General features: G+C 36.0%; 1 protein-coding gene across 2 annotated transcripts in view; it reads left to right on the top strand.

The window, feature by feature from the left end:
• Kiz (kizuna centrosomal protein) overlaps positions 1-26,899 on the top strand; it is a 127,368-nt gene that overhangs the window by 75,821 nt on the left and 24,648 nt on the right. Inside the window, exons 7-9 of one of the 2 annotated variants that reach the window (XM_027953705.3) lie at positions 7,247-7,331; positions 16,758-16,923; positions 17,887-17,952. In XM_027953705.3, coding sequence (XP_027809506.2) covers positions 7,247-7,331; positions 16,758-16,923; positions 17,887-17,952 — 317 coding nt within the window. The remainder of the gene's footprint in view (positions 1-7,246; positions 7,332-16,757; positions 16,924-17,886; positions 17,953-26,899) is intronic. The other variant, XM_071608689.1, reaches the window with a different exon arrangement.

The raw sequence follows: 26,899 nt of genomic DNA, 5'->3' as shown, positions 1-26,899 counted from the left end.
ACCCTGCTCAAAATATGGGGATGTCGCTCAATAGTAGTGATATTGATAACATTTATCAATGAGATTTCCCAGCTAACTAACTCTTACTTTTGGTGGGAGGACTGACTATATTTTCTCTTATTCAAATATATGTACACTGCTTACTAGCAGAGAACAAATTATTACCCAGGAGTAGTCAATAAATGCTTATTCGTGAAAACCTATGTGTTTGGCTAAGAGAGCAGTGACTTTTGGCTCAGCTCACATCTAATACCATCTTCTCCACTTTTCTTTTTTTTTTTTTAAGAGAGAGAATTTTTTAATATTTATTTTTTAGTTTTCGGTAGACACAACATCTTTATTTTATTTTTATGTGGTGCTGAGGATCGAACCCAGCGCCCCATGCATGCCAGGCAAGCGCGCAACCGCTTGAGCCACATCCCCAGCCTAATCTTCTCCACTTTTCATGTGAAACTTTGGCTATTTTATGTTCATGATACAAACAGGGAGGAGGACAACTGCATTTTTTTTAGAGTAGAATTCAGCATACAATGAATATATCTTGGATTACATCATAGGGTGGATAGAAGTCAGGATACTAGTCTCTGAAAGGACACAGACACAAACTTAATGAGATTAGGCAGTTGCATTTTACATTAGCTTCTGCATCTGCCCTAGTGATATCTGAACTAAGGAGGATGCTAGAAATGACCCTTTAAGTCAGTAGTTTTTAAAACTTCTTTCCCATTTTTATCATACAGAATAAAACCTGCAGTCTTAAAATGCTCTTCCACAAAGTGGTGGAAGAAGCTCGCATGGGAGGAGCTCCACAAGTTGTTTGGTGATGATGCATTGCAAGGCTCTTTAACTGATCTCCTGCTTCTTTCTGGCTGCCTTTTATATCTGTTTATGTACTATTTGGCATACCAAATAGTGTGGTATGTGACATAGAAAGTCTATTTGCATTTATAATTCTCTGGGCAAACTGACTTTTTATCCTAAATGATTCATCTTGTGACTCTCTTAACTCAGGCTGCCAAACTGAGATTGTGGGTGATAAGATATGATCTCTACATCTACTAGACTAACGATTGTTAAAGTTTCTCAACATTCATAACACGGCCTTGATTTCCATTATGAAAGGTTGCATTTTATAGGACTATTGATCTACAGTTCTGTATAAATCAGCTTTCCATAAGAAGCAATCCTTCTTTATGACCAACACAAATTTTAAAATTAATATCTAGAGACTTCAAGGATGCTTTTTTTACCACAGTAATTTTTTAAAGCCAGATAAAGAAGTCAGAAATGGTGTCTGCTGTAAACATTATGTTCTGTTATGATTAGAATTGCCACATATGTTGTCACTATAGATGCTTTTTTTTTTTTTTATGCACACTGATTGTCACTGGTTTACTCTCTGGCCTTGGAATAAGTTCCAAGTGTATTTGACCTATGAAAGATAATCAGTCAGTTTTTGAAATGTAGATTCTTTCTAATGGATTTTAATCAGCAAGTGACCTCTTTTTCCCCTCCCCCCATTCTCCTTGCACCAGCTACTGGCTGAATCTGTTAACACCCAGGAGTTCTTTCTGGGAACTCCCCTAAATGAAATATTTCTCTCTGCTTGGTGATCTCCTGAACCCAAGTAATCAACCAGCCAATTAAATCAACTATTCTAGAAACACTGATTTGGAAAGAATGATCTATTTTTTATTTTCCCCCATACTGGAGATTGAACCCAGGACCTCCAGCATTGCTAGGCAGGTGCTCTAGTGCTGAGCTACATCACCAGTCATACATCATACTTTTGTTTATTAATTGTCTCTGATGTCATATAATTCAAATCCAGGCAAGATGGAAAGGCTCTAGCAGGTTATAAAATCCTTAAAGCCTGTCAGAGTAATGTTCAATGTAGCAGTGGCCCTGCCTTGTCCCTGATCAAACAACAGCAGCCGCATCTTTTTAAATCTTTTCTGTAAAGTGGAACATACTCTAGAAGATATGTAAAGATTTCTGAATTCATGCTCACAGAATGAAGCAGAAAAAAGTTCAAAACCACTGCTGTCATCATTATTGATTTATGTTATATCAAGGATTAAATATTCAAAGACCTTTATGTTAAAGCCTTATTACTATAAGGTGAAGGACCAAATATTAATTTAGACAATTATGAATTATTAAAATATGATTCATGTCATTTGGGTAATTGATTAAAAATTTTACTCTTTATTACTTTCAGGAAAACTTATTTTAACATTAGGTAGTTTTATCATGTATGAAAAACACAAGACTGCCCACCAATTGTTCATTTTTTTCCAGGAGTAATTAATTGTCTATTAGTAGCTAGATATATTCCAGATATATTATGCTCTTAAACTCAGAATTACATTGAGTCAGCTTTATACTGTTGAGACTACGTTATGTAAAAAAAACTTTATTTTATTCTGTCTATATTCAGAATAAAATTCAAAATATTTACTACTTTTCATTAAAAACTTTGGTCAAATTATCAATCTGTTATAAAACAATTGTAGTTAGAAAATGCTGATATATTTAACTTGTAGTTTTCTGATTAGAAGCCTCTTTAAGAATATGAAACTGGGGCTGGGGTTGTGCTCAGTGGTAGAGCGCTTGCCTAGCATGTGAAAGGCCCTGGGTTCGATTCTCGGCACCACATAAAAATAAATAAATAAATAAAGCTTAAAAAAAAAAAGAATGTGAAACTAATTAAACATGACTTATAGTACAGTACTTTTATTATGTTTTGAATTAAAGGAATACATAAGTATCTAACATCAAATTAAAAAAAAATTTTTTTTGGTTGTTGATTGATCTTTATTTTACTTATTTTTATCCAGGGCTGAGAATCGAACCCAGTGCCTCACAATGCCAGGCAAGTGTGTTACCGCTGAGCCACAGCCTCAGCTCAAGCTTTTTTTATGTTGCATTTTTTGGGCATTTTTGGGGTTTTTTTTTGTTGTTGTTGTCGTTTTGTTTTGCTTTTCAGTGAGGCATCAATGTTACACATTTTCCAATTGTAAATTCAAGAGAAAAAAACTCTTTAAATTCATCATACCCACATATCAGTTCCTGATTTGGTGTGTTTATGTAGAGACATAAGCAAGACTCCATTCAAGGATAGCCATGATTCTTATACTTCTTGCCTAATATGTATTAAAGTAAATCTGCAGGAAAGCTTGATTTGGGGCTTTAAGGATTGGCTCAGCTGCGCAGAAGTCACAAATCCTAGATGTTGTACATCCTTTAACAGCTCATTTGCTATTTGACCATGAGCAAATAAGTTAATTGGTTTAGCCTTTTTGTGGGAAATAAATACAATAAATGGAAACCTTAGCTAGTTCTTGCACACTGCGATCCAAAGGGCAATTGCAGTTGGCTGGAGTGATAGTAAGTATAACCTCACCTTGGCTTTGTTTCTGCAGAAAACCACATGTATGCGTCACCAGAAAGACTCTCTCTCATTATTTAATTCATCCTAATTAAACTTGCTTTCAAAAACACAATTGACTTATGGGAAATATAATTGCTGAATAGACTAGAATTTGCTAGAGGCTAGTCAGTGCATTTTCTCAATAGGAAAATCTAGTGAAAAACTAAATATAAATGTAAAGGTTTCTTCACCTATGACATGGAGTCAGAACAAAGGAATTGAATGTTAATTTTTTTTTAACATCATTGAGGTATAGTAGGAACCAGGAAAGGCAAGTTGCTGAAGGGGGCTTTCTATTAAATGAGTCAGAAGCCTTAGAATCATCCTTGGAAGCTTTTCCATAAGTTACAGGATCCCATTGATATATCCCACTTTATTCAAGCCTTAGTAAAAACTAAAGTCGGGTTAGGCAAATGTTTTAATATAATATATTCAATAAAATTTTGAATTGACCTATCTTTACTTTTTCCTAATTTAATTGGTTATTTTTTAAAATTTATTTTTATTGGTGCTTAGGATCAAACCCAAGGCCTTACACATGCTACATAAATGCTGTACTATTGAGTGACATCTCTAGCTCCTTCCAAACATTTTTTTTGAGCTCCAAGTACAAACTTTATTTCTATTACAAGAAAACTGATATTAATTATAATAGTAAAATAAGAAGAGAAAGGGGCTCTGACCCTTGGTTTTCAGAGCAAGTATGAGACTGGGACTTTAATCTTGATCGAGGCAGAGCCCCAGCATGGCCCTAATGGGTACAGGAAGCCCATAACTGTCCCCATTAAAGGACAAAGGATTCAATGAGGACACTGTACCCATGAAGAGCAGAAGGCAGTGATACCAAATGACAAGGAAGCAGCTTAAAACATCTCCTTGTCCACACATCTTCTAAACATTTTACTATAAAAAATTGCAATCATACTGAAAAGTGAACATCTACCACTCAGATTCTGCCATTAATGTTTTAATGCACCCTCATATTTATCTTTCTATCCATTGTTCTGTTCATTTATCAGTCTCTTATACCTGTGTATTTCAGAGTAAGTGTCAAATATCAGTACCCTTTTTTAAAACTTTGTATTTGAAAATTTTTAAACATTTGAAGCTCCACATACCTGTCACTTAGCCCCATCAACTGTCCACATTTTGCCAGTCTTGTTTTATATCTCTCCTTTACCTGCATACTTCTCTTGAGTAGTTTAAAACAAACAACATATCATTTCACTTACAAATACTTGCATGTAATTACGTAATTAGATTTCAGTTAGTTTACTTAATGCCTAATTCATGTTTTTTTAACATTTGTTTTGTTTGAATCAGGGTTCAAATAAGGTCCCCCTGTTACAATTGGTTGGTAGGACTCTTAAAAATCTCTTTTTTAAAATTTTGTAACAGTCTCTCCTTCTGCTTTTTTATACCATCAGTTTGTTAAAGGAGTGGGGTCATTTGTCCTGGAGAATTCACATGCTGGATTTGGCTGGTTATATTTTTATGGTATTCTTTAACCAGTTCCTCTCTCCCTCTATTACCTCTAAACTGTTAGAGATCTAGATATGTGATTGTGTTTCAGAGTAAGCAAAAGGATGTTATAGGTGGCACTGATACTTCTCATTCCATCTCCTCAGGCAGCATATGACATCTTATCATCCCATTGTTAGTGATGCTGAGACTGCATTGGCAGACTGACGCCACCAGTATAAAAGTGTATTGTTATATAATTTTCTTAGTCATCTCATATATGTGGAATCATACAGTGTTTGTCTTTTTTGTGTCTGGTTTATTTCAGAAAACGTAGTGTCCTCAGGATTCATGTATATCATTATATTGGATGAGGTTTTTTCCCTTTTTAGGACTGACTCCCAAGCTTTTATTATTTTTAAAGTTTTATTTATTTTTATTATTAATTTTTAAATGAACTCACAGATTTTTATGCTGTTTCAGTCCATTACATTTGTTATTCTTTTTGTGGCTCAGATTGTCCCATCTTTGACCAATGGGAGCCCCTTCAAGATGATAGCCCCTAAGTCCTTTTGACATGACTCAGTAATCTTTAAGAGCTTCCTTATTTTCTGGTACAGCAGGATGCTCCAGGTTCATCTTGTACATTTTCTGCAACCATATAATGAGACATTTCTTTTGGTTGCTTTTAGTTTAATAATATCACTGTCTACACAGCAGTACAGACTTTTTAAAAATTTTTTATTTGTTTTAATTAGCTATAAGTGACATAGAATGCATTTATGCACTTTGATACATAGATGAAATATAATTTCTCATTTTTCTGAGTGTACATGTTGCAGAATCATATTGGTCATACAGTTACATATATAGATATAATAATAATGTCTGTTCCATTCTGCTATCTTTCCTATCCTCACATCCCCTCCCTTTCCCTCCCATCACTTCCCTCTACCTAATCTATGGTAACATTATTCTTCCCTGGTGCCCACCTCCCACCCCCAGGGCCTTATTGTGACTTAGTGTTTGCATATTAGAGAAAACATTCAGCCTTTGGTTTTGTGGGATTGGCTTATTTGACTTAGCATGACATTCTCCAACTCCAACCATTTACTGTCAGATAACATAAATTTACTCTTCTTTAAAGCTGAGTAATATTCCATTGAGTATATATACCAAATTTTCTCTATCCTTTCAACCATTAAGGGACACCTAGGTTGGTTCCATAGTTTAGCTATTGTGAATTGAGCTGCTATAAACATTGATGTGGCTGTGTCACTATAGTATGCTGATTTTAAGTCCTTTGGGTATAGACCAAGGAGTGGGATAGCTGGGTCAAATGATGGTTCCATTACCAGTATTCTGAGGAATCTCCATACTGCTTTCCAAAGTGGTTGCACCAATTTGCAGTCCCACCAGCAATGTATGAGTGTGTCTTTTTCACCACATCCTCGCCAACATTTATTGTTGCCTAGATTCTTTTTTTTAATATTTTCTTTTAGTTGTAGGTGGACACAATATCTTTATTTATTTTTATGTGGTGCTGAAGATTGAACCCAGTGCCTCACATGTATGAGGCAGGGACTGTACCACTGAGCTACAGCCCCAGCCTGTGTTGCCTGTATTCTTGATGATTGCGAGGCTAAGGAACTGAACAGACACTTCACAGAAGAAGAAATACAATTGATCAACAAATATATGAAAAAGTGTTCAACATCTCTAGCATTAGAGAAATGCAAATCAAAACTACTCTAAGATTTCATCTCACTCCTGTCAGACTTACTTTTTAACTTTCTGATAATAGTATCTTAATTTTTTCTTAAATTATAAGCAGAACATGGTAAAAGTGAAACAAATGTGATCTGTTTCTCTTAAGAACATTTAGGAAATTAACCATTCACACAGTACTTCCTACACTAGTTACAGGAATGATTGAAATACTTAAAAAAAAAAAAAAAAGTCTTCCTACTTACCTTTAATTGGAGGGACTTCCAGAGTTCATGGCTACACTTTGGAATCACTCCATGAGTTTAAAAAAAACAACAGTTAGGCCATACCATAGCCCAATTCCATTATACTCTGTAAGATATTAGGTACCAGATTTTACAAAACTTCCCAGGTGGTTCTCTGTGCAGCCAAAGTTGAGAACGCTCATTTAGCAATGAAATCATAACCAAAAACTTTAAAATTTAAAAAAAAAAATATTTGGACTTAAAGCTCAAAGTTTCTTTAGTTCAGAATATGTTTGGTTCCAGACTTTTCTGGATAAACTTTCTCCTACTAACTTGCCTTTAAAAATGTGGGAATATTATGCTGTAAATCTGTGGTGTGTCTTCTGTTTCTGTTTTACAGATCTAAACAAGTCCCAGACTTACTGGGGGCGCATTTGGGTCAGTGTATTACCACCTTGAAAGAACATAATCCTCTGAAAGAAGAGGTAAGTAACCTGTTTTCTTAATCAAAATTGTGGACCAGCCAGGCATGGTGGCACATGCCTATAATCCCAGTGGCTTGGGAGGAGAATTGCAAGTTCAAAGCCAGATTCAGCAAAAGTGAGGCACTAAACAACTCAGTGAGACCCTGTCTCTAAATAAAATACAAAATAGGGCTAGGGATGTGGCTCAGTGGCCAAGTGCCTCTGATTTCAATCCCTGGCCATATTGTGCACTACTCTAGTCCCAAGCTAGAGAGGCTTTGTTCAGTTAGTAGGTTTTAGAGAGCTACTGGAGGTGTTTGGACAGTGCTATGAAATGATTTCTATAGTCCCTTAGGGAATTTTATCTATTTGTTTTAGGATTGAGGCAGTAAAAGAGGGAGCTCTGCCATGGTTTGGGCAAGAGAAAGGAAAAACCTGACTTAGGAGCTGGTGCAGAGGGAGAGTTTGAATATGCTGAATGGAAAATGAAAACAGTGAGCAAATTCCTGAGGAGCACAATGAAAGGACCAAGAAGCCCAGATTTAGTGTTTCTATTATTTATCATTCCCTGAAAAAGTCATATTCAGAGAAACACCTTTCTTCTCCTAAGTTGATTGTCTTGTGAAAGGTCTTGTTTCAAAGTAGTTTTTGTTTTTTTTTTTCCATTTATATAACACAAGATATTCAGACTTCTAAGTTGGTTGGTTGGGGGTTTTGTTTTGTTTTGTTTTTGTCATCCACATAGTTCAAGGATTCTACATGTTTCCCTCCCAGAGGGACCTCTATCTCTAATGTCACATACCCATGTGGCTATGCCTTCTAAAGCCCCTTAAGCCTTTCAGAGCACCTTTAGTAGTCCTCAAGCCCCTCCTTTCCTTGCCCCCCCAAATTAAAAGAAAGTAGAAGGACTTTTTTTTTAAGCATTCCAAACACGTATTATACAAAATAGGATGCACCCACCAATCCCATGCCCAAAATCCACCAGTCCTTCCCCCACTTCTTCTGCCCTCCACATTCACGTATCTTTTGTCATTTTCTCCTGTTCCTTTTCTCTTCTCACCCCCTCCTCTGCTAATCCTTCCCCGTACCTTTTACTTAGTGGGAAAGATATAAATGATTACAGATAGAGACAGAGCCTCCTGTGTGTTCTTTATAGATTACAAGCCCATCTTCAGAGGTCATCTTGTGCATATCCTTCCTGTGAATTTTCATTTACTACATTGTGTGTGACTCAATAAACAATGTATCATTTTGTTTTGTTAGAGATAGATACCATTTGTATGAATTTTTCAGTATGCTTTAAGAAAAGCAAGACATTTGTGGGGTCTTTTTTTTTTTTTTTTTTTTTTTTTTTGGTGTGGAGAGGTTGGCATAATGAGGATTGAACTCAGAGGTGCTCTACCACTAAGCCACATCCCCAGCTTTTTAAATTTTTGTTTTGAGACAGGGTCTTACTAAGTTACTGAGGCTAACCTCAAATTTGCAATCCTCCTGCCTCAGCCTCTTGAGTTGCTAGGATTATAGACTTGGCTCTACTGTACACAGCTGATTAACATAGATCTTAAGAATTTTGTTTCTAGGGGCTGGGGTTGTGGCTCAGAGGTAGAGCACTCGCCTAGCCTGTGTGAGGCACTGGGTTCGATCCTCAGCACCACATAAAAATAAAACAAAGATATTGTGTCTACCAATGACTAAAGAATAAATATTTAAAAAAAAAAAAGAATTTTGTTTCTATTTTTTCATTTTCTTTGACACTCTTTTGTAACAACATTGTTTTCTATTTTTGTTCACTCCAAGTATATCATATCTCAGCCACATTAAGAATGAAATAATTATTGGTTGACTTCCCTTTATTATCTAATCTTTTTTTAAAAGGTATTATTTACATTAGAAAACATGCTCCAAGTTACAAGCAACCAACCTATTCATAATTTTTCAAATAATACCTTCATTTTTAGTGGGGAAGAGCGCTGCCCAACTAATAACTAATGAGTCAAATAATATTCTGCCTCCCCCAGTAGATGTTTATTCCTTTTTAACCCATCATGGTCTCATCTTAGTGATAATCATAAAATGTACCAATAAATTAATGACACAACCCATTTTTAAAAATGGAAAAGGCAGTTTTTCAAACATTTAAATCTTTAGGTGTGGCTGAAGAAATGCACACCCCCAAAGAAGCAATGTTACCAAAATGATTGAGGCAAGGCAAGCCTTGTGAACTTTAGAAATTTCCAAAATGTTTTTGTGGGCTCTGAAACTGTTTAGGTTTTACACGTAGTGTGTGTGTGTGTATGTGTGTGTGTGTTTTGCAGGGAATCAAACTCAGGCTCTCACACATGCAAGAGTTCTACCACTGAGCTTTGTCCCCAGAACACACCATCCTTTTATGATTAGCCAAATACAGTATCTTTTAATTTTTTTGTGTATTGAAGTAATATACAAATTTAGTAAATACTATGGGCTAAATATCTCTCTTTGGATAAAATCTTAAAAGTAAGTCATTTTCAAAATTTAAGAAAGCTTTATTAGAAATTACTTGGTTCAGAGTCTGGTAAAGATTAGAATATTTACTTTGATCTCTTGGGTAAATGGCTAATTAAACAGCCACATGAAAATCATGTTTACCTGTGGGTCCCTGTGCTGTCAGCGCCAGTCAATCCCTTCTCTTGAGTAAATACATCATGAAAGCCACAGAAACTCAGATTATATCCTCTTGAGACCAGATAAGATCCAGCAGTGCCCATATAACCATTGAGCAATTACATAATTGAGCTGCATGCTTTTAATTCAGAAATATTTGTAATTACTTTATCTGGAAAAAAAATGTGAGTTGGGTGCTTCATTAAAATACAAATTGGGTTGGCGCAGTGGCACTCGCAGCAGCTAAGACAGGAGGATCACGAGTTCAAAGCCAGCCTCAGCAACAGCAAGGCCCTAAGCAACTCAGTGAGACTCTGTCTCTAAATAAAATACAAAAGAGGATTGGGATGTGGCTCAGTGGTCCAGTGCCCCTGAGTTCAATTCCTGGTACCCTTCTCAAAAAAAAAAATACAAATTGACTTAAAAGTCCTTTTTTTCCTAAGTGATACTTATTTCCAGAATAAGTCAAGTCATGTCCCCCATCATACACATACTAATTTTATTCACCAGTAAGATTCAGTCCCTAAATGATGGACTGTTTTCTTGTTCTTATTTCCTAAATACTCATTTGCAGACTCATATGAATATTTCCTCTTTCTTTTAATTGTTAAATGCACAAAATATCTCCTCTCCTTTCACTTAAGTATAATTTAAGTGATGGTGCTGTTTTCCTTTTAAACACTAAAAAATTATTTTTGGTGTCCAGAAAGAAGTTTCTTGAGGAAAAGTCAGTTAAATCTGTGTAATAGGGGAAAATGTCATCTACCATCTATAGCCATGGTTTTTAATTCCCTTGCTTTTTTGCAACTGTGTTAGTAGAACTGGTTTATATGTAGAAGGGAATTTAATTTTATCAGCTCCTTTCATATTCAGTTTGTATTTGTACCACCCTTACAGAAATCAGATTCCTTTAGAGCTATCATGTGTTTTCTTTTAAAAACAAGGAGGAAACAAGAAAACTTTGAAATACCAAGATAAACAAATATAATTCATATATAACTGTTGGCATTGAGGTTAACATTTAATATTATTGACAAACAGGCGTTCCATTTTTTATACACATAACCTCCTTTTTTTCTCCACTTGCCTCAAAAGAATTTTCTTTCATACATGTTCTTCTACCTCACTTCAAATGAGTTTACACAGGTTCCTTGTCATTCTCTCTTTAACTAGTTACCTGTTGTTGAACAAATAAATTTATTCTAATATTTCATCCCGTAAGAAAGCTTCAGAGAACATCTGTACAATTTGGTTTCTTCAAGTATCTATGATATCTCCCTAAAATGAATTCCTAGGTATAGATTATTAGGTCAAAAAATATGTACATCTTTCAGGCTTTTGCTATTCATTGCTAGATCTCATTCTGGAAGGGTCATAGGAATTAGCCATAATAAATGAAAATATCATTTCTCTGATTTCTTTATAAAACAAATATTATCAATTTTTTTGGAACCAATTTGAGAAGTAAAAATGATATCCCTTTTGTTGTTGTTGTTCATTTGACCTTTTTATTGAGGTCAAACTTTTTCCTACCCAATTGTTAGCCATTTGTACTTTTATAATTTGCCAGTTCATGTTCTTGGCTCATTTGTACATTAGATAAATAATACTTGTTCTTACTGATTTATGAGAACTTTTTAAATATAAATTTGTACATTTTGTTTAAATATTTTTAGCAGCCTTTCCTTTTTCTTAATGGTATCAGAACACAATGTCCTTTCCATTAATAGCTATGTATGCATTTGAATATATAAATTGGTAAATTGTTTCTTGATATAACTTAAGTCAGCCTAGATGACCCTTGTGGTTCTAAACATTATAAGATCCATATTTAAACTGAACTTTGAGGAAAGTTCTAATAGAATTGGGTCTATAATTCTAGAAATAAACTACTAAGTATAGTTCATAGAGTGACTTAACTGCTGTAAGATCTGAAATACAGAGGTATCAGCATCAGTCACTCATAGATGCCCTGGTGCTTGATTTCCAAGTCTTGTCTCCTGCTCCTGGAAAGGCAGAAAGGTGAGGGATTTATTTGTTGGTATTGACCTAGGCTTCAGACTACTGAGAACAGTGAGATACTCTTCAGTTTCCCTTCCTGGGCTCCAAAAGTATGTAATTCAAAGACAGCCTTTATTAGTAGCAGACAAGTTAAAAGCTATGCATAGGCCATTCATAAGCCCTATCAGAAGGACCATGGTAGATTATCTGGCAGTATTTTTTTTCAGAGGGAACTCTAATTTGCAAAACTCATTCAGTCCCAGTGTGAGATGTGTAAAACAGCTTGCTAACCCTTCTCTGGGCCTTTGTCCCTTTGCAGGCATGAGTTTCTTTCCTCACTGTTAGATAAGCTCTTTCAAATTGGGGCTTCCCCACAAGTACCTATTTTGGGGACATCTGCAAGCATTGTGTGTTGAGAATTTTTTACAGATGTTTTCCCTGACTCTGAAGAAGTTGTCTTTGACTAGAATACTTATAACCTCTCCTTGCCTAAGACTGTCTTTTGTTTGTGTATCCCCTTATCATTATTTCCTGCTTGTTAGGAACTTGTGGATTCCTTTACAGATGACCAATTAGGCAGATCCACAGCTCTCTCTTTTGGTTCCATGGTCTAGTAGAGTCAAATCATTCATTCTTATGTTGCAATTTTATCATCCGCCAAAATCTTTATGGATATAAATTACTCATTTTTGAGAAATTGCCTACAGAAGTATTCTAAAAGATGAGTGCTTTTTAAATTTTTTTTTAGTTGTAGATGGACACAATACCTTTATCTTAGTTATTTATTTTTATGTGATGCTGAAGATTGAACCCAATGCCTCACATGTGCTAGGCAAGTGCTCTATCACAGAGCTACAACCTCAGCCCGAGATGAGTGCTTTCTTTTATAAATGTTTCTGTCAAAAAAATTCTGGAAATGAATATTGAGTGGTGAACATAAATGGGATAAAATATATAAAATCAATTAACTCATTAAATCCTATCATCCCAGATGAGCAAAACCTGTAAAAACTTAAGTTGGGCAATCAATATACCACTTGTGGTAATTTTGAAATAATGTTATGCTTTTAGAGTTGTATTCTTTTGAGAAAAGTAATAAATAGATGGTTTTTCAAGCATTTGAAAATATATGCATATTTCATATATATATATATGAAAATTTTGTAGGATATATAAGGATATGTAAACTTTAGATTATGATTTTCAACATATTTTAAGTGTTAATTTTATTGAAATATTCATAGAATTCAAAATATGGGTTTAATGTGTTAAATTTGGAGTGGTATGCCCACCACATTACTTACTTCACCATCGAGTAGAGATCTCACCATAGAGAAGAGATCTCAGCACAGAACTAGTGGTAGTATTGTTATTCTTATCAAACATATGGGGACATATTAGAAAGATATTACAGCATTTTATTCTATATTCTTTTGAAGCCCAGTTCAAATCCATCTCAAACAAGAGAAGGGTCTATATGAAACAGACACATGAAACAGAGAGATCAGTTTGTAGCATTAGGAGTGTCAGTCTAAAATGCTTAACAGATATCAGCTCTCCGAAGCAGAGTTTATTTGTGATTATAGATACATGTAATCCTGGATGCACATGCTGTGGTGGACCATAGGTGCATCCAAAGTGGTTAGACAAAGGGGCAGCTTTAAAAGAGAAGTGCTAGAAATGGAGAAGTCCACATAACTATCTTAAAACAAAGACCTTGATTATAGGAGCTTGTTGCAGAAGTTAGTGTTCATGCCTCAATGGAGACAGCCATTGTTAGGCAAATGTCCTTGTTTAAACAGCATACAGGAATATTGCAGCTGGCTTGTGTGGAGTGGAATACTGTAGTTTTGAGGAATTCCTTGCATAGATTCTGTCATGAGCATATATATAAAGGACTTTTCTTACATGGCCTTCTGGTTCCATTTTGTTAATTTGACATGTCTCCTTTTGATCCTGATACCTTGCATGGGGACTAAAGAGAAATAATCTGAGTCATTTATAATCCAAAACAGTTTTAGGATTTAGGGGAGGAGAGCAATGATAAAGTTGTTTTATTTTAAATTACTTAAAAATGTCTGAATCTGGGCCAGGCACAGTGGTGAATGCCTGTAATCTCAGCTACTTGGAAAGCTGAGACAGTAGAATTGTAAATTTGAGGCCAGCCTCAGAGATTTAATGAGATCCCATCAAAAGAAAAAACAAAAAGGAAAGCCAGACATGATGGACTATGCCTGTAATCCCAGCAACTCAGGAGGCTGAGTCAGGAGGATCATGAGTTTGAAGCCAGCCTCAGCAAATTAGCAAGGCCCTAGGCAACTTCCCTGTCTCAAAAAATAAAAAGGGCTGGGGATGTGGTTCAGTGGTTAAGCACCCCTGGGTTTAATTCCCCAGTACCAAAAAAGTCAAAAAAACAAAACAAAACAAAACAAAAAAACAAGGGATTGGAGATATAGCTCAGTGGTGAAGTCCCTGGGTTCAATCTCTACTACTGGGGAGAGAAAAAAAGAACTATAAATCTTTACATTACAAATTCTACAGGAAAAAAGTTTAAAAAACTTCAAAAGACCTTTAACAATTTTATTCTTAAAATGTGTGCTAAGACAGTGATTATTGCCAGGCATGGTAGCACACACCTATAATCCCAGCTACTCAAGAAACTGAGACAAGAGGATCACAAGTTCAAAAGGCCAAGCCTGGTGAGATCCTAATTTAGTGAGGTCCTATCTCTAAAAAACAGGGCGGGTGGGGTGGCTCAGTGGGGCAGGGGCCATGTAGCTCTGTGGTAAAGTGCCTCTGGGTTCAATACTCTAATTTGTTTAAAAAAAAATGATTATTAAGAAGTCATGTCAATAAATTATTAATTATAGCTATTACATAAAGTAATATAATTTAGAAGTACAGATTTGAAGCCTCTGAAAATCAACTTTTTTAAACCTCAGCAAATGAAAATTATAGCTTTTGCTACAGGATTTAGCCCAGTTGTCTTTGTTCATATTTTTAAATGCTTTTCATATGCTTAGGATTACTAGGCACCAACTAGATCAGGATGGAGACCCTCAGGACAGTCCAGAGGGAACATTCATAGTTGAGTGATGGCAGTTCAAACAGGCAATATCTACTCTTTCCCTTTTTCTTTCTGGGAAGATTTTGGAAGCAGGTAAGTTGAAGAGTTCCACATATGCTGCTAGGATAGAGGCAGTATGACAGCTAGTGATGGGAACCAGCTTTGGCCTGAGCTTTAAGGGCCCAGTCTCCCAGTCTTCAGAAATGAGAATACTGAGCAGACCACTCCAACAGAGATTTATCTCAATTAGAATAAAATCCAGGAACTAGTTTACACAAATAGAGCAAAAGCCTCTGGTCGCTAGAACTAGACTGCAGCAAGGTCCTGCCTACAAGGCTAACTTGACCCCAAGTCCTTTGACCAATGACTAGAATCCCTTATCCCTATCTCCCAAATCAGCTGTTCCTTCCCTGAGTCCAAGAAACCAGTCAGTTCGAGGAGGGCAGAAGGCAATAGCCTTGCAGGGAGGTCGGGACTAAAGACAGTGGTTTGAAATATCTTCAGAGCTAAATGAGCAAGGCTAGGTCTCCCATGCTCTGCTTCATTGATTCTCCCTGCCAGAGCATCTCTGTCTTCTTCTGTATTAATTATAAGCATAGATTATTCTTTTCCTCATTGTTTGCTGAAAAATTGCACTACTTATACAGTCATGGACTAAAGATGACCTGTGAGGTTTTGGCCAGTTATTTTATTCATATTATAAAGTCTTGTGTCCATTCCTCACATGTTGAGTTGGACACTGCCCTGTCTTTCTGTCATTATCAGATAGTAGTGAAAGGTCACCACTACCACCTAAGTTTTTTCTTCAACTACCTTAGCAAATTGTCATTTTTTAATAGGATGTGGAATGATGTGATCAATGGTTGTGTACTAAACATTTAACTCTCTTACCAGCATATTTTTATGTCTTTGGGGAAAAGTGCTGACTGAAAAATTAAAAGATATGGGAACCTTGGTCCTATTTATTGCCACTTTTTCATCTCTCAAGTTGACTATGATAAAATCTGTGTCCCCCTACTTAAGAAAGACAGTCTAGTGCACTTTGAAGAAAGATAGGCAGTATGGCAGGTAAGTTTTCCCATCTCACCAGCAGACTTAAAGGCAAAGTGCAGATTTTCTTTAACCTTCATTGAAGATTAGAATTTAGAATCAGGTCAGTTATCTTTTTGCTCAGTTTATCTTCCTTGGCCACAAAGTTTTTCTGCCATCTTCTCATTTGGAGGGAGTTCAGGAGTCACCTCTAGGAGGTTGGGGATACTTCGTGGTCATGTTTTTTTCCAGATGTCTTTCTCAATCCAGACCACCTCTGTGTTACATGCCTGGAAAATAGGATTTGTGCAATGAAAGTGTAAATCTTTTCTTCAGAAAGGAGGTCAGGCACTCTGACTTTTATATATATTGAAGGAAGGACAAAACGGCCCAGATTAACAGAAGTGATCACATCTTATACACATAATTCACAAATAGAAGAATATTTCTGCTCTACATAAGATTCATTACTCAGAAAATATATTATTATAAGTGTAAATGGTTGTGAAGAATTAAGTTATGCTGGAAAAATAACCAGATGTTATTTTATCTTGAGGACATTTTAATTTCAGTTAATGTTAGGAAGCAAATTAAATCCTAAGTAAGGCTTAACCCAAAATTAAATTTGAAGGCTGGGTCTTTGAGACCAAGGAGAATGTGGTTACAATTTGTTTTGATTTCTTTGTGCTTTCTTTGAAACACTGTAGGCAACAGCATTATTGAAAAAAGCCCTTACAGAAGAGTGTGGTGATAGGTCAGCTATTCATAGTAATGAATCATCTTGCAGCTTGCCATCTATTCTGAATGACAATAGTGGAATAAAGGAAGCAAAACCGGCTCTATGGCTCAACAGTGTTTGTACAAGGGAACAAGGTAATTATTGTTAGTCTATCTACAGCAAAAAGGCATTCAGAGTGAATACAACATCGTCTTTCTTGAGGTATACCTATAAAATACCACTGACTAGAAGCTGTCTCTGATTTTAAGATGCAAAATGTTCTTTGTTTTATTTCACCTTGCAATAGATATATACATTCTCATTTAGTCCAGCAGGATTGGAAAACTTAATTGTAGGTCTGTAGCTCTGCAGAATTTCTAATGGAGTAAGAATTTATAAGTTATGAAATCTTAGCAAATCTAATCAATTGGCAGTGGATAATTTTGATCCCATAAAGATAAAGATGATTTCATTAAAATGATTCTGTGAAGTACTATGAAGTTTTTGATGCCACTTAATTTTAAACATGCTTTTAAATTGTAATAGAACCTTACCAGAGTCTACACAGATAATTAGGAATCAGTGAATTTATGCTCCAAGTTTTAATAATCAATTGTTAGTACCTAGAAACTGTGGTTATTTTAGCATTACTAGTAAGACCTGCCAGTAAACCTCTTTAATGGTATTTCCAAGACAGCTATGAGTTGCTTAAAAAATATCCAGAAGTCAATTTACATGCAGAGGATTTGAGGCTCATTTGTTTTAAGTCCCTTCCAAATTTGATAGATGTCAGGCTAAATTATTTTTCATGACATCAACATAGAGACACCTTAGTATAAGTTTCCTCTTAGAAGCAGTGCTATTTCAGACAAGAAATAAACTAACCAAAAATAGGAATGAAGAGACAGTGAAAATAAAATGAATGGCAGTTAAAAGCCCAAAGTGGAGCTAGGAGGATAACTTAGTAGTAAAGCACTTGCCTAGCATGTGCAAAGCTCTCTGTTCCATCCCTAGCACAACAAAAATAGGGAGGGAGGGAGGGAGGGAGGGATAGAGGAAACAAAACTCTGTTCCATCACTTTTAAATACATTTTTATGATCATGTATTCAACTTTTAGAAGCTTCAAGTGGCAGCAAAGACGAAAGTAAGGAGGAAAGCCTGGCTGCAAAGGTCCCAATCACAGGTAAAATTATGGTTGCCTGACAGTTTCAAACACAGTCTGTAGTCTTTTTACATAACCAGAACATTATAATTAGTGGTTTGTGAACCCTGCTAGGAGCAAGTATATTCAACTACTGTATGCTGGAGCATTAATTATAAGATCATAACATACAAACTTACATTATCCTAGACTAAGGTGGCAGAAGACCATGACCATTGAACTCTTCATCATGATGTTGTTATACATTTACACATGTGAGCATCCTCCATCATGCAGCCTTTTAGCACCTGCATCTGTATGAGAATGGTCAGTCCCGAGAGGAACACCCAGTCATTGCATGATGAAGTACAGATGTTTCTGATTTTACTCTTTTCTTTCCCGTAATAATTACAGGTGTATCCATAAAATAAGAACAGGGAAAAAGTTCCAGACAGGAAATTTTCTAGTGCCTCATTACACATCCTACCTGGTAATTCAAAAATTTCACCAGTCAACCTTCATCAAGACCTATTAAGATTTCCGCACAAGTATTAGGTGTGTTTAGAGGGAATCTGAATGATATAATTACTGTTTTTAGGTTTAGAATATCAACAGCAGCAATTAGTATTCTAAACAGAGTTCTATTTATTATACATCTAAATTTACTAGCACCTTATTTTGTAAAGTGGTGTACTACTTCATTATAAATTCAAAGGTCTGACTTTAAATATTTATACAAGTAAATACACCATTGCACCGAGGTATTAAGGCATGCATCTGCATATGTGGTAGTTTTGTTCTTGTTTATAAGCAGAAAAGAATGGTTTGTTTTTATGGCAGTACAATTCATGGCATGATGATTAATTTTTTAAACTCATGCTTCTGTGATGAACTCTGGTTTTTAAAAAAGGAGCTTATAATAGAACAATTATTATTTATTTTGTATGTCAGATAGTATTTCACTCCAAAATACAGGGGTTTTCTTTCCTTTTAAATTTTTTTTTCAGTGATGTTTATTGTTTTGAGAAAATTGTTATGGTCCCCACTTGATTATTTTTATTAATAGGAAAAATTTAGAAGATCCTAAACTGAAAATAACTAGGAAATCATTTGGATGCCTTTTACTTGTATTTACTTTTGAATGTAGAAGTATGTAATGAATGGTCTCTGGATTTGTTTGAGTTAAAATTATAAGGATTATTGAGGAGAAACCAGAAAATGACCTCATTGCCCATTCTTAATTCTCTTTTCTGTGATTTTTCCCATCTCCCTTGCTGTAAGTAATGCCCCCAAATTAATGCAAATGTTATTACCTCATAGATTTTCTTTTTAAAAAAATTTATTGGTACATTATAATTATGCATAATAGTGGGGTTCATTATGTCATATCATACATGCACATAACATAATTTGATCAATCTCATTCCCCAGTATCTACCCTTTCCCTCCCTCTTCCCTTCCCTAACCCTATTACTCTGCTCTACTGATCGTCCTTCTATAATTATTATTTTAATTAGTGCATTATATTTATATAAGCAGTATTCATTGTGGTGTATTCGTACATGGATACAGCATTGTTTGGTAGATTTAGAATTCATTCTCTCCCCCATCTCCCCCGTCCTTAAGTTTCACATAAGAGAAAACATTCAATCCTTGACTTTCTAAATCAGGCTTATTTCACTTAGCTCAATGTTTCATCCGTTTACCAGCAAATGACATAATTTTATTCTTCATTATGTCTGTGTCACTTACTTTCTCAAGGTTTTAAATCTTCTTTTCATGCAGAAAGAAGTATGGTGTGTCTAAAAGTAATCAAGGCTATTTGCAATTAAGACTTTATAAAAGAAACTACAATTCCAACAATCTGCTGGACATGAAAAACTTTTGGAAAGCCACTTACTTGTTAGAGCATTGCTGTTCTCTGTCTTTGCCACCACACTTTCATTCTTCTGTCTTTGCCCCAACCCTTGAATCTCCCACAAAATTTTTATTGAAGGGCCTTTTGCATCTTGGTTCTGCTTAATACTGTTGCTGTCATTGTAGTCTCTTAAGTTTCTGACCATCATTAAATTTTTGTGGTTTTGGCATAATTATTTAGAGATTTGTGTTTTAGTAGAATAAAGCAAGTGTATTGTTTGATTTAAGACAGATTCCACTCACCCCTTTATATTAGTTCTGTTGGAGTATGGGTTTGTATAGGTGCTTACTGGTTGTGTTTGTATGGTCTGAATTCTTTCTAAAATATTCCAAAGAAAAGGAATATCAGACTCTCCCCTAGAAGTTAAGGCAGTATAGTAGTTGAGCCTAGGCTTTGGCATCGGCCATCAATGTCTTTTCACTCTCTGCTCTGTTTCTCTACCTACTGAGCCTTTGTACAGAGAGAGCGGACTTGACAGGATTGTCTTCCAAGTTTAAATGCAGTCATGTTCATCTGCCACATAAAAACTAGATACTTGGTACATATTATGTCTGATGTATAATAATAATCTTGTAAATAATAGTAGGGTTGTTGGTCTTCTGTGCTGGTTCTAAACCAAAATTCTAAACCAATGGCATCTAGTCAAAGGAACCACACAAAGCAAACTCTAAAGAAAAAAAGAAACAAAGGAAATGGGATGCCGTGTCACAGAAAGAGAAATTTGATGACAAGCCCCCAGATGGTGTCTGGATACCTCCAGTCTGTCATTTGTCACCTGCTTACTTTCCCTGATTTGTGATAGCCTCTTAGGACTAAGACCAGCCCAAACATGGACCTACTGTAATTTAGTACCACCAAGTTAGTTCCTGCAAAATTTCCACTTGAGTACATACTTGATGATTTGAATCCAGAAGGATGTTTACCTTATCAAAAAGGAATCTTGAAGAGAGTTTCATGTTACTTTGGGACTTCTAATTAGGAAAACTTAGAGAAGAATCTCAGAAAGCTGATTGAGTAGCTTCCTGGGGTCTCATTGGTCAAAGCTGGATCTCTGCCCATGAGTGCCTGCCTGCCCCTAGTAACCCTCATGTGCTCACAGTTGAAGGCATTGTGCAGCCTTATAAGTGTTTATAGACAATGTAGCATTTTTCAAAATGTGTTCTATGCAATGCTTCACCCAGAAAATACTTCAACAATGTGTCATTTTTTATGGCCAAACCCTGTGTGATCTGTCTCCCTCTGCAGTATACAGAATACACAGGAGCATATTGAAGATGTGCAGAAAACCTTCAGTGGAGAAATTATTTAAAAAGTATGAACGTAGAGTTTCAAATAAGTTATCATCTATTTGAAAATGGAATCCTTCCTATTAACAGCCAGTAGAATTAATGTTTCATGGAACATGGAGTGGGAAGTACACAAACATGCATGGAATGTTTTTTAAAACAACCAATCTATTAGGGGCAGTTTTGTCATTACAGTAAAGTTATCTTTGTTGTTTTCTTGTAGTTCTGTTTTGTGTGAACCTCCCTGGTGGACAGTATTGCTTTCGAATGAGACTTTAGGTTACTCTAATATAACTACAACCAGATGTTTTAGTTAAAAGCTACATGTTAAAGCAGTTCTTCAAATTGACCAGATTACAGTAGTTACTTTTTTTTTTAAATTAGGCATTGAACTTAGAAGCAGTCTACCACTAAGCTACATCCCAGTCCTTTTTATTTTTTTATTTTGAGACAGGGTCTTACTAAGTTCCCATGGCTGGCCTTGAACTTGCTATCCTCCTGTCTCAGCCTCCAAATAACTGAGATTACAGGCATTAAACATCACACCTGGTGCTGGTAACTTTCAGTAGTCCAGAGTGCTTTTCTTTAGTGTGGGTCCTTCTCTCTGAGTCTGTTAGCTTTGCAGCCATTACAGAAGACACATAGTAAGGAAAGAGGGTGAGGTGAGATCCAGGGCAAGTACAAGAGGTGTTGGAGTGTGAAACTCTGAAGTTACACCATTTTCACAATGATGAAACATCCTGGGCATGTTTAACCTGAGAAGGGCATAATGCTATCTTTAAATATTTGAGAGACTGCCATATACAAAGCAGAACATTTATAGAACATAATTATAGAGTATAGTTCAGTAACAAAAGAACTTTCAAGCTCTTCATTTCAGCAACACTAAGCTGTCTTCCAGGTGTAAGATTCTGTGCTGGGTGTTTGAACTGTGGCAGGAATCGTGGCTCTCTTAAGGGAACAAATTCCTGTTTCTGGGAACTTTGGCATCATTCTAATACTGAGACCATAATTCTTATTCTATACTAAAGGAATCAATATGCCAACATTCTCATATTTTATTTTCCGTTCTTATTTCCTGATCTTGAGTTTTCTTGGCAGAGGGCTCATCCTTAAGGAGTTTGCTGTCATTCCAAAGGCATTTGCTTTGTTAATCACCATTATGTGAGTTTTCTGTCCTAAGATTTATGTAGAAGCCCTCATGTACACAAATCTACACACACAACCAGAGTAAACATTCCCATAGTCTTAACAATCCTCTGTTGTTAACACAGTCTACACTTTTATTTGTCTGTTGTTCTCACTAAAGTATCCAGGTGGAAATTAAAGATTAATTTTGATATCTGTATGTAGTTTTCCATATATAATAAATAGTATCATTTACATGTGTATTACATCTTTTCTTGTGCTGAATTCTGGGATACCAACAATAGCACAGACTGGGCCCCTGTCTTCAGTAAGCCTCCATCATTTCTAATCTTCATAATAATCCTGTAAGGTAAATATTATTAACTCATCTTACAGTGGCCAAACAGAAACTTAGAAAGGGTATGTCTTGCTCAGGGCTATGTAATTAGTGTGTTGTATCAGGAATAAAACTGACTTTAGGATTTGAGTCCTGAATTCCTTTTATTCTGTCACCCTGTCTCTTTTGTTTTACTAAAAAGGCAATTGCAACAGAGTGTCTGGTTCAATCAAATATCAGTGTATATCATAACAAAGATGAGCTCCACAAGAATGCTTTTGAAAGCCATGATATACAAAGCCACACATTTTCTTTCTCTTGGGCTATGCCTGGAGAAGTGAGCAACTCCCAACAATTTCCAAGTACAGGTTATACTGAGAGGAAAGTGGGGCTAGTCAACAGAGCTAGGCCTCTGAGATCACGTGCAGGTAAAAGGAAATTCTGAACAGTGTTTCCCAGAAATACTCAGGCCAGGAGGACAGTGAGGATTATCAATATTGTAAGAGAATATTGCCCTTTGAACTACTTATAACCCTCCAAGGTCAAATTCTTCTGTTGGAAATTTTGTTTGTATTTACACTAAATTTAACTTTTAGCATTGAGTTTTCATTTTACCTTATGTTAAATGTCATGAAAATCCAGCACCTAACACAGTGTTTGCCACATAGTGGACACTTAATTTGTCAAACAAATGAATAAAAATGGGGATATTAAGTAGTTTCTTTAAATTATTGATTCAGACCAGAATACTGTCTCTTTCAGTCATTTACTCCACCAATGCTTTTCCCACCCACGTGCCCATCCTGGCAAAACTCATCTCCTTAAGCTCCATGTGAAAAGGGCTCTCTGCTTTTATCTCAAGAGGATTAAGCCTCTATGAATGTCCATTCAGCCTCTTATTCTTTTGACACCAATTCTCTTGGTCAAGCTGTGTTGAAAGTGGTTGCCTCACTGTGCCATTCCTCACTGATATTCTTTGGCAAGCTGAAATATTTCAGGTCATACTAACACATCCATTTAGCATCTTTTCAGGGGGTCAGCATAGACTTGCAGGATGCCACTTGGAGTTCTGGGGGACTACCTCCCCAAACATTGTTATTTGAGTTTTACACTAAATTTGAAAAGAGTTAGAAACATACAATGGCCAGGTTGTCATCAGTGATTAGATTTATCCTGGAAGAAAAGACTGCACTGACAACTTTGGACCTCCAAAATATAGTGGCATATCATCTCCAGTACCAAGGCTTTGCTTAGAATGTGCTTCCCCTGTCTTGTCCCAGATGCTTTACTAATTAGAATCAGTCCCTGCTGTGCTTGGGACAGGGAATCCCCTATTTATATAAAACCAGGGAAGCCATAATATGCTGTGGGATTGTCCATTGCAGTCTACATGGCCCTGTCTCTTAGGCAGAAGTCAGTCTGCTGGGGCTTCTCCCATGGGGCCTCCTATCTGCTGCTTCCAATAGCCAGCATTCCTTATTTCATTGTTGGGTGGTAGTGTTTAGTTAATGTGGTCATTAAAGAATAAAAGACACCTTTCTGATGAGTGCTGTTGATGAGTGCTTCTGCATTCAAGGAAATTAACTGCTTCTGTGGAGAGATGCTCCACAGTGGTTGCTTGATAGAATCCCATGTGGGATCCCCATGACATACCCTTGGCCAATTACATTAGAACCCTTGGTGGGTGGAACCTAGGCATAAGCATTTTCTAACACATCCAGGTGAATACCCAAGTTTGGGAATAGAGCAGATGTCTCAAAGCCATCATAGTGCCTTTGTAGATCATGTTTTGAAATACCACCTAAAAAGTTATTTAGGATTGGGAACATAGCTCAGTGGTATAGCACATGCTTTTCATGCAAGAGGCCCTGGGTTCAATCTTTGCACAGGAGACAAACTAAAAGAGAAAAGAAGTCATGATTTAGGTATTTTGATAAAATCGGGGCCCAGAAAGTATATTATTTTCCTAGAGCAGCTGTAACAAAGTACCACAAACATAGTGAGACATAGTGGCACAAACTTAGTAGTTTCAACTACTCAGGAGGCTGAGGCAGGAAGATCACTTGAGTTCCAGAAGTTTGAGACTAGCCTAGGCAAGTCTCAAAAACAAACTACCATAAACTTGAAATAACAGAAATTTATTCCCTCACAGTTATGGATACAGAAGTCTGAAATCAAGGTGTCAGCACAGTTGTACTCCCTCCAGAGACTCTGGGGGGAAATTCTTCCTTGTCTTTTTCAGCCTCTGATGGCTTATGGTGGCACAACTTCAATGTTTGCCTCCATCTTCACATTATCTTCTTTTCTGTCTCTGGGTCATTTCCTCTTATTAAAGGGACATCAGCCATTGGACTTAAGGCCCGCTGTAAGTGCATGAGGATTTCATCTTGACCTTCTAGCTAGTATATCTGCAAGACCTTATTTCCTAATAAGATTACATTCTGAGTTTCTGGATGGACATGAATTTGGGTGGAGGTGGCTGAGTAGGGGAGATACCATTCAACCTGCTGTAGTCAGTGGTGGGAGTGGGGGGTCCATATTTGACATTTCTAACATATAGTTTATCTCATACAGATTATTTCTAGTCTTTCTTTAGATGATAAAGATAATACTGATTGCCATTATTTCTGATTCCTCTCTTGAATTATTAAGTACAAATTGATTAAGATTTAAAAAAAAAACAAAACATTAGGATTGGGAGCATAGCTCAATGGTATAGCACATGCTTTTAATGCATGAGGCCCTGGGTTCAATCTTAGCACCAGAAAAAAAAAAAAAGAAAAGAAAAGAAAATTAGCTTCTGATCAAGATTGTACTGGCTTAAGTAAGGGTTCCATGAGTTTGAGAGTTGAAAAATCACCTCCCATGAACAGTGTTGGAAGTATATCCTTTGGTATGCATGGGGAATCAGTTGCAGAATTTTCTTGAATACCAAAATCTGCAAAGACTGCAACTCCCATATATAAAATAGCTTGGTATTTGCATATAACTCACAAACATCATATACTTTAAGGCACTTCTAGATGCCTTAGGATATGTAATACAGTGTAAATGCTATGTAAATAGTTGTTATACTGTCTTGTTTAGGAAATAATAATTTTTAAAAAATCTGTACATATTCAGTACAGATGCATTTTTTTCTCTCAAGTATTTCCAATCTAGGTTTCAATCTGGTTGCAGAACCCAAGTATAGAGAGGGCTTAGTGAATATCCCCAAAACTGTCTCAGATAATCTTGGGAATGTTCATTAAATACCAGTTACAAACCTGGCATTTATTTTCAAGTTTCAGTGTTGAGTTGCTTCATAGAAATTAAGACAGTAATGTAAATCTCTGTCTCGTGGGTCATCCCCATGCAGCTCCTACAAATTAAGAGTTGTTCATCTCCTGCACCAACTCTCTTGGTGAAACCACAGAGAGAAACCTCTGCAGTAAGTTTACAGGCCCAGGTCTACTGGAGGAATTGAGTTTATCATAGAAAGTCTGTGAAAAGTAATTTTTGTTTTGGATCAAAAATTATTATTCTCAACTCACATAGACTTACAGTTTTATTTAAAGTCCTAAATATAGGTTTCTGGATTTTAAGAACTGAAAAGGCACATACCACCTAATATTTTATCATTTTTGTTTGAGCAGATTATAAGATAATTTCTGGATATTCAGTGATGATATTTGTCTTTTAAATTAACGTAAGAAATATATCTTAGACATTTTACTTTATTTTACAAAAGCAAGTAATAACCCTATGGACAAAAGATATTTTTCAAGTTTAGTTTTAAAATTTCTAACCACTTCATCTAGGAATAGTGCTTATCCTTACTCAAAGATGCCCAGTTCTTTGTGGGTTCAAGGTTGTTTTTTTTCTAGCTGTAGTGATAGTACTGTTTGCATCTCCCTTTGTTATTTCCTGTCTAGGTCCAACTCTTTTTCATTAAGGATTTCTGCAGAAGCTATGGGCAAATTCCCTGCCTCCAGACACCCTTAGAGGCTGATGAGCCACGCCTTTATCTGGCTCTTGTAATAGATTGCAAAAAGCACTTGTTCATCGGATATTTTCTTCTTCTTTTTATTTGTAGATTTAGAAGTATTTTAGCAGGTGTACATTTGCATATAAAAGAGAATAAAAGATAACTTAGGCTTTTTCTTTCTCCTTTCTTCAACATCATCTCTCTCCTACCTCTCTCTATTCATCAGGTTTTCACTTTCTTTCTCTAGCTGTTTCTATTTTCTAGACACAAAATATATATCAAAAAGGGAAAAAATAGTCTTAGTGATCCTTCAGCACTGTGCAGGAAGGTGGAAGATTGGGTTCAGTCAGCTT

Source organism: Marmota flaviventris, chromosome 2 (genome assembly GCF_047511675.1).
Source record: "Marmota flaviventris isolate mMarFla1 chromosome 2, mMarFla1.hap1, whole genome shotgun sequence".
NCBI classification, from domain to species: Eukaryota; Metazoa; Chordata; class Mammalia; order Rodentia; family Sciuridae; genus Marmota; species Marmota flaviventris.
The sequence above is the reverse complement of the archived record's forward strand: the minus strand, read 5'-3'. Positions and strand labels throughout refer to the sequence as shown.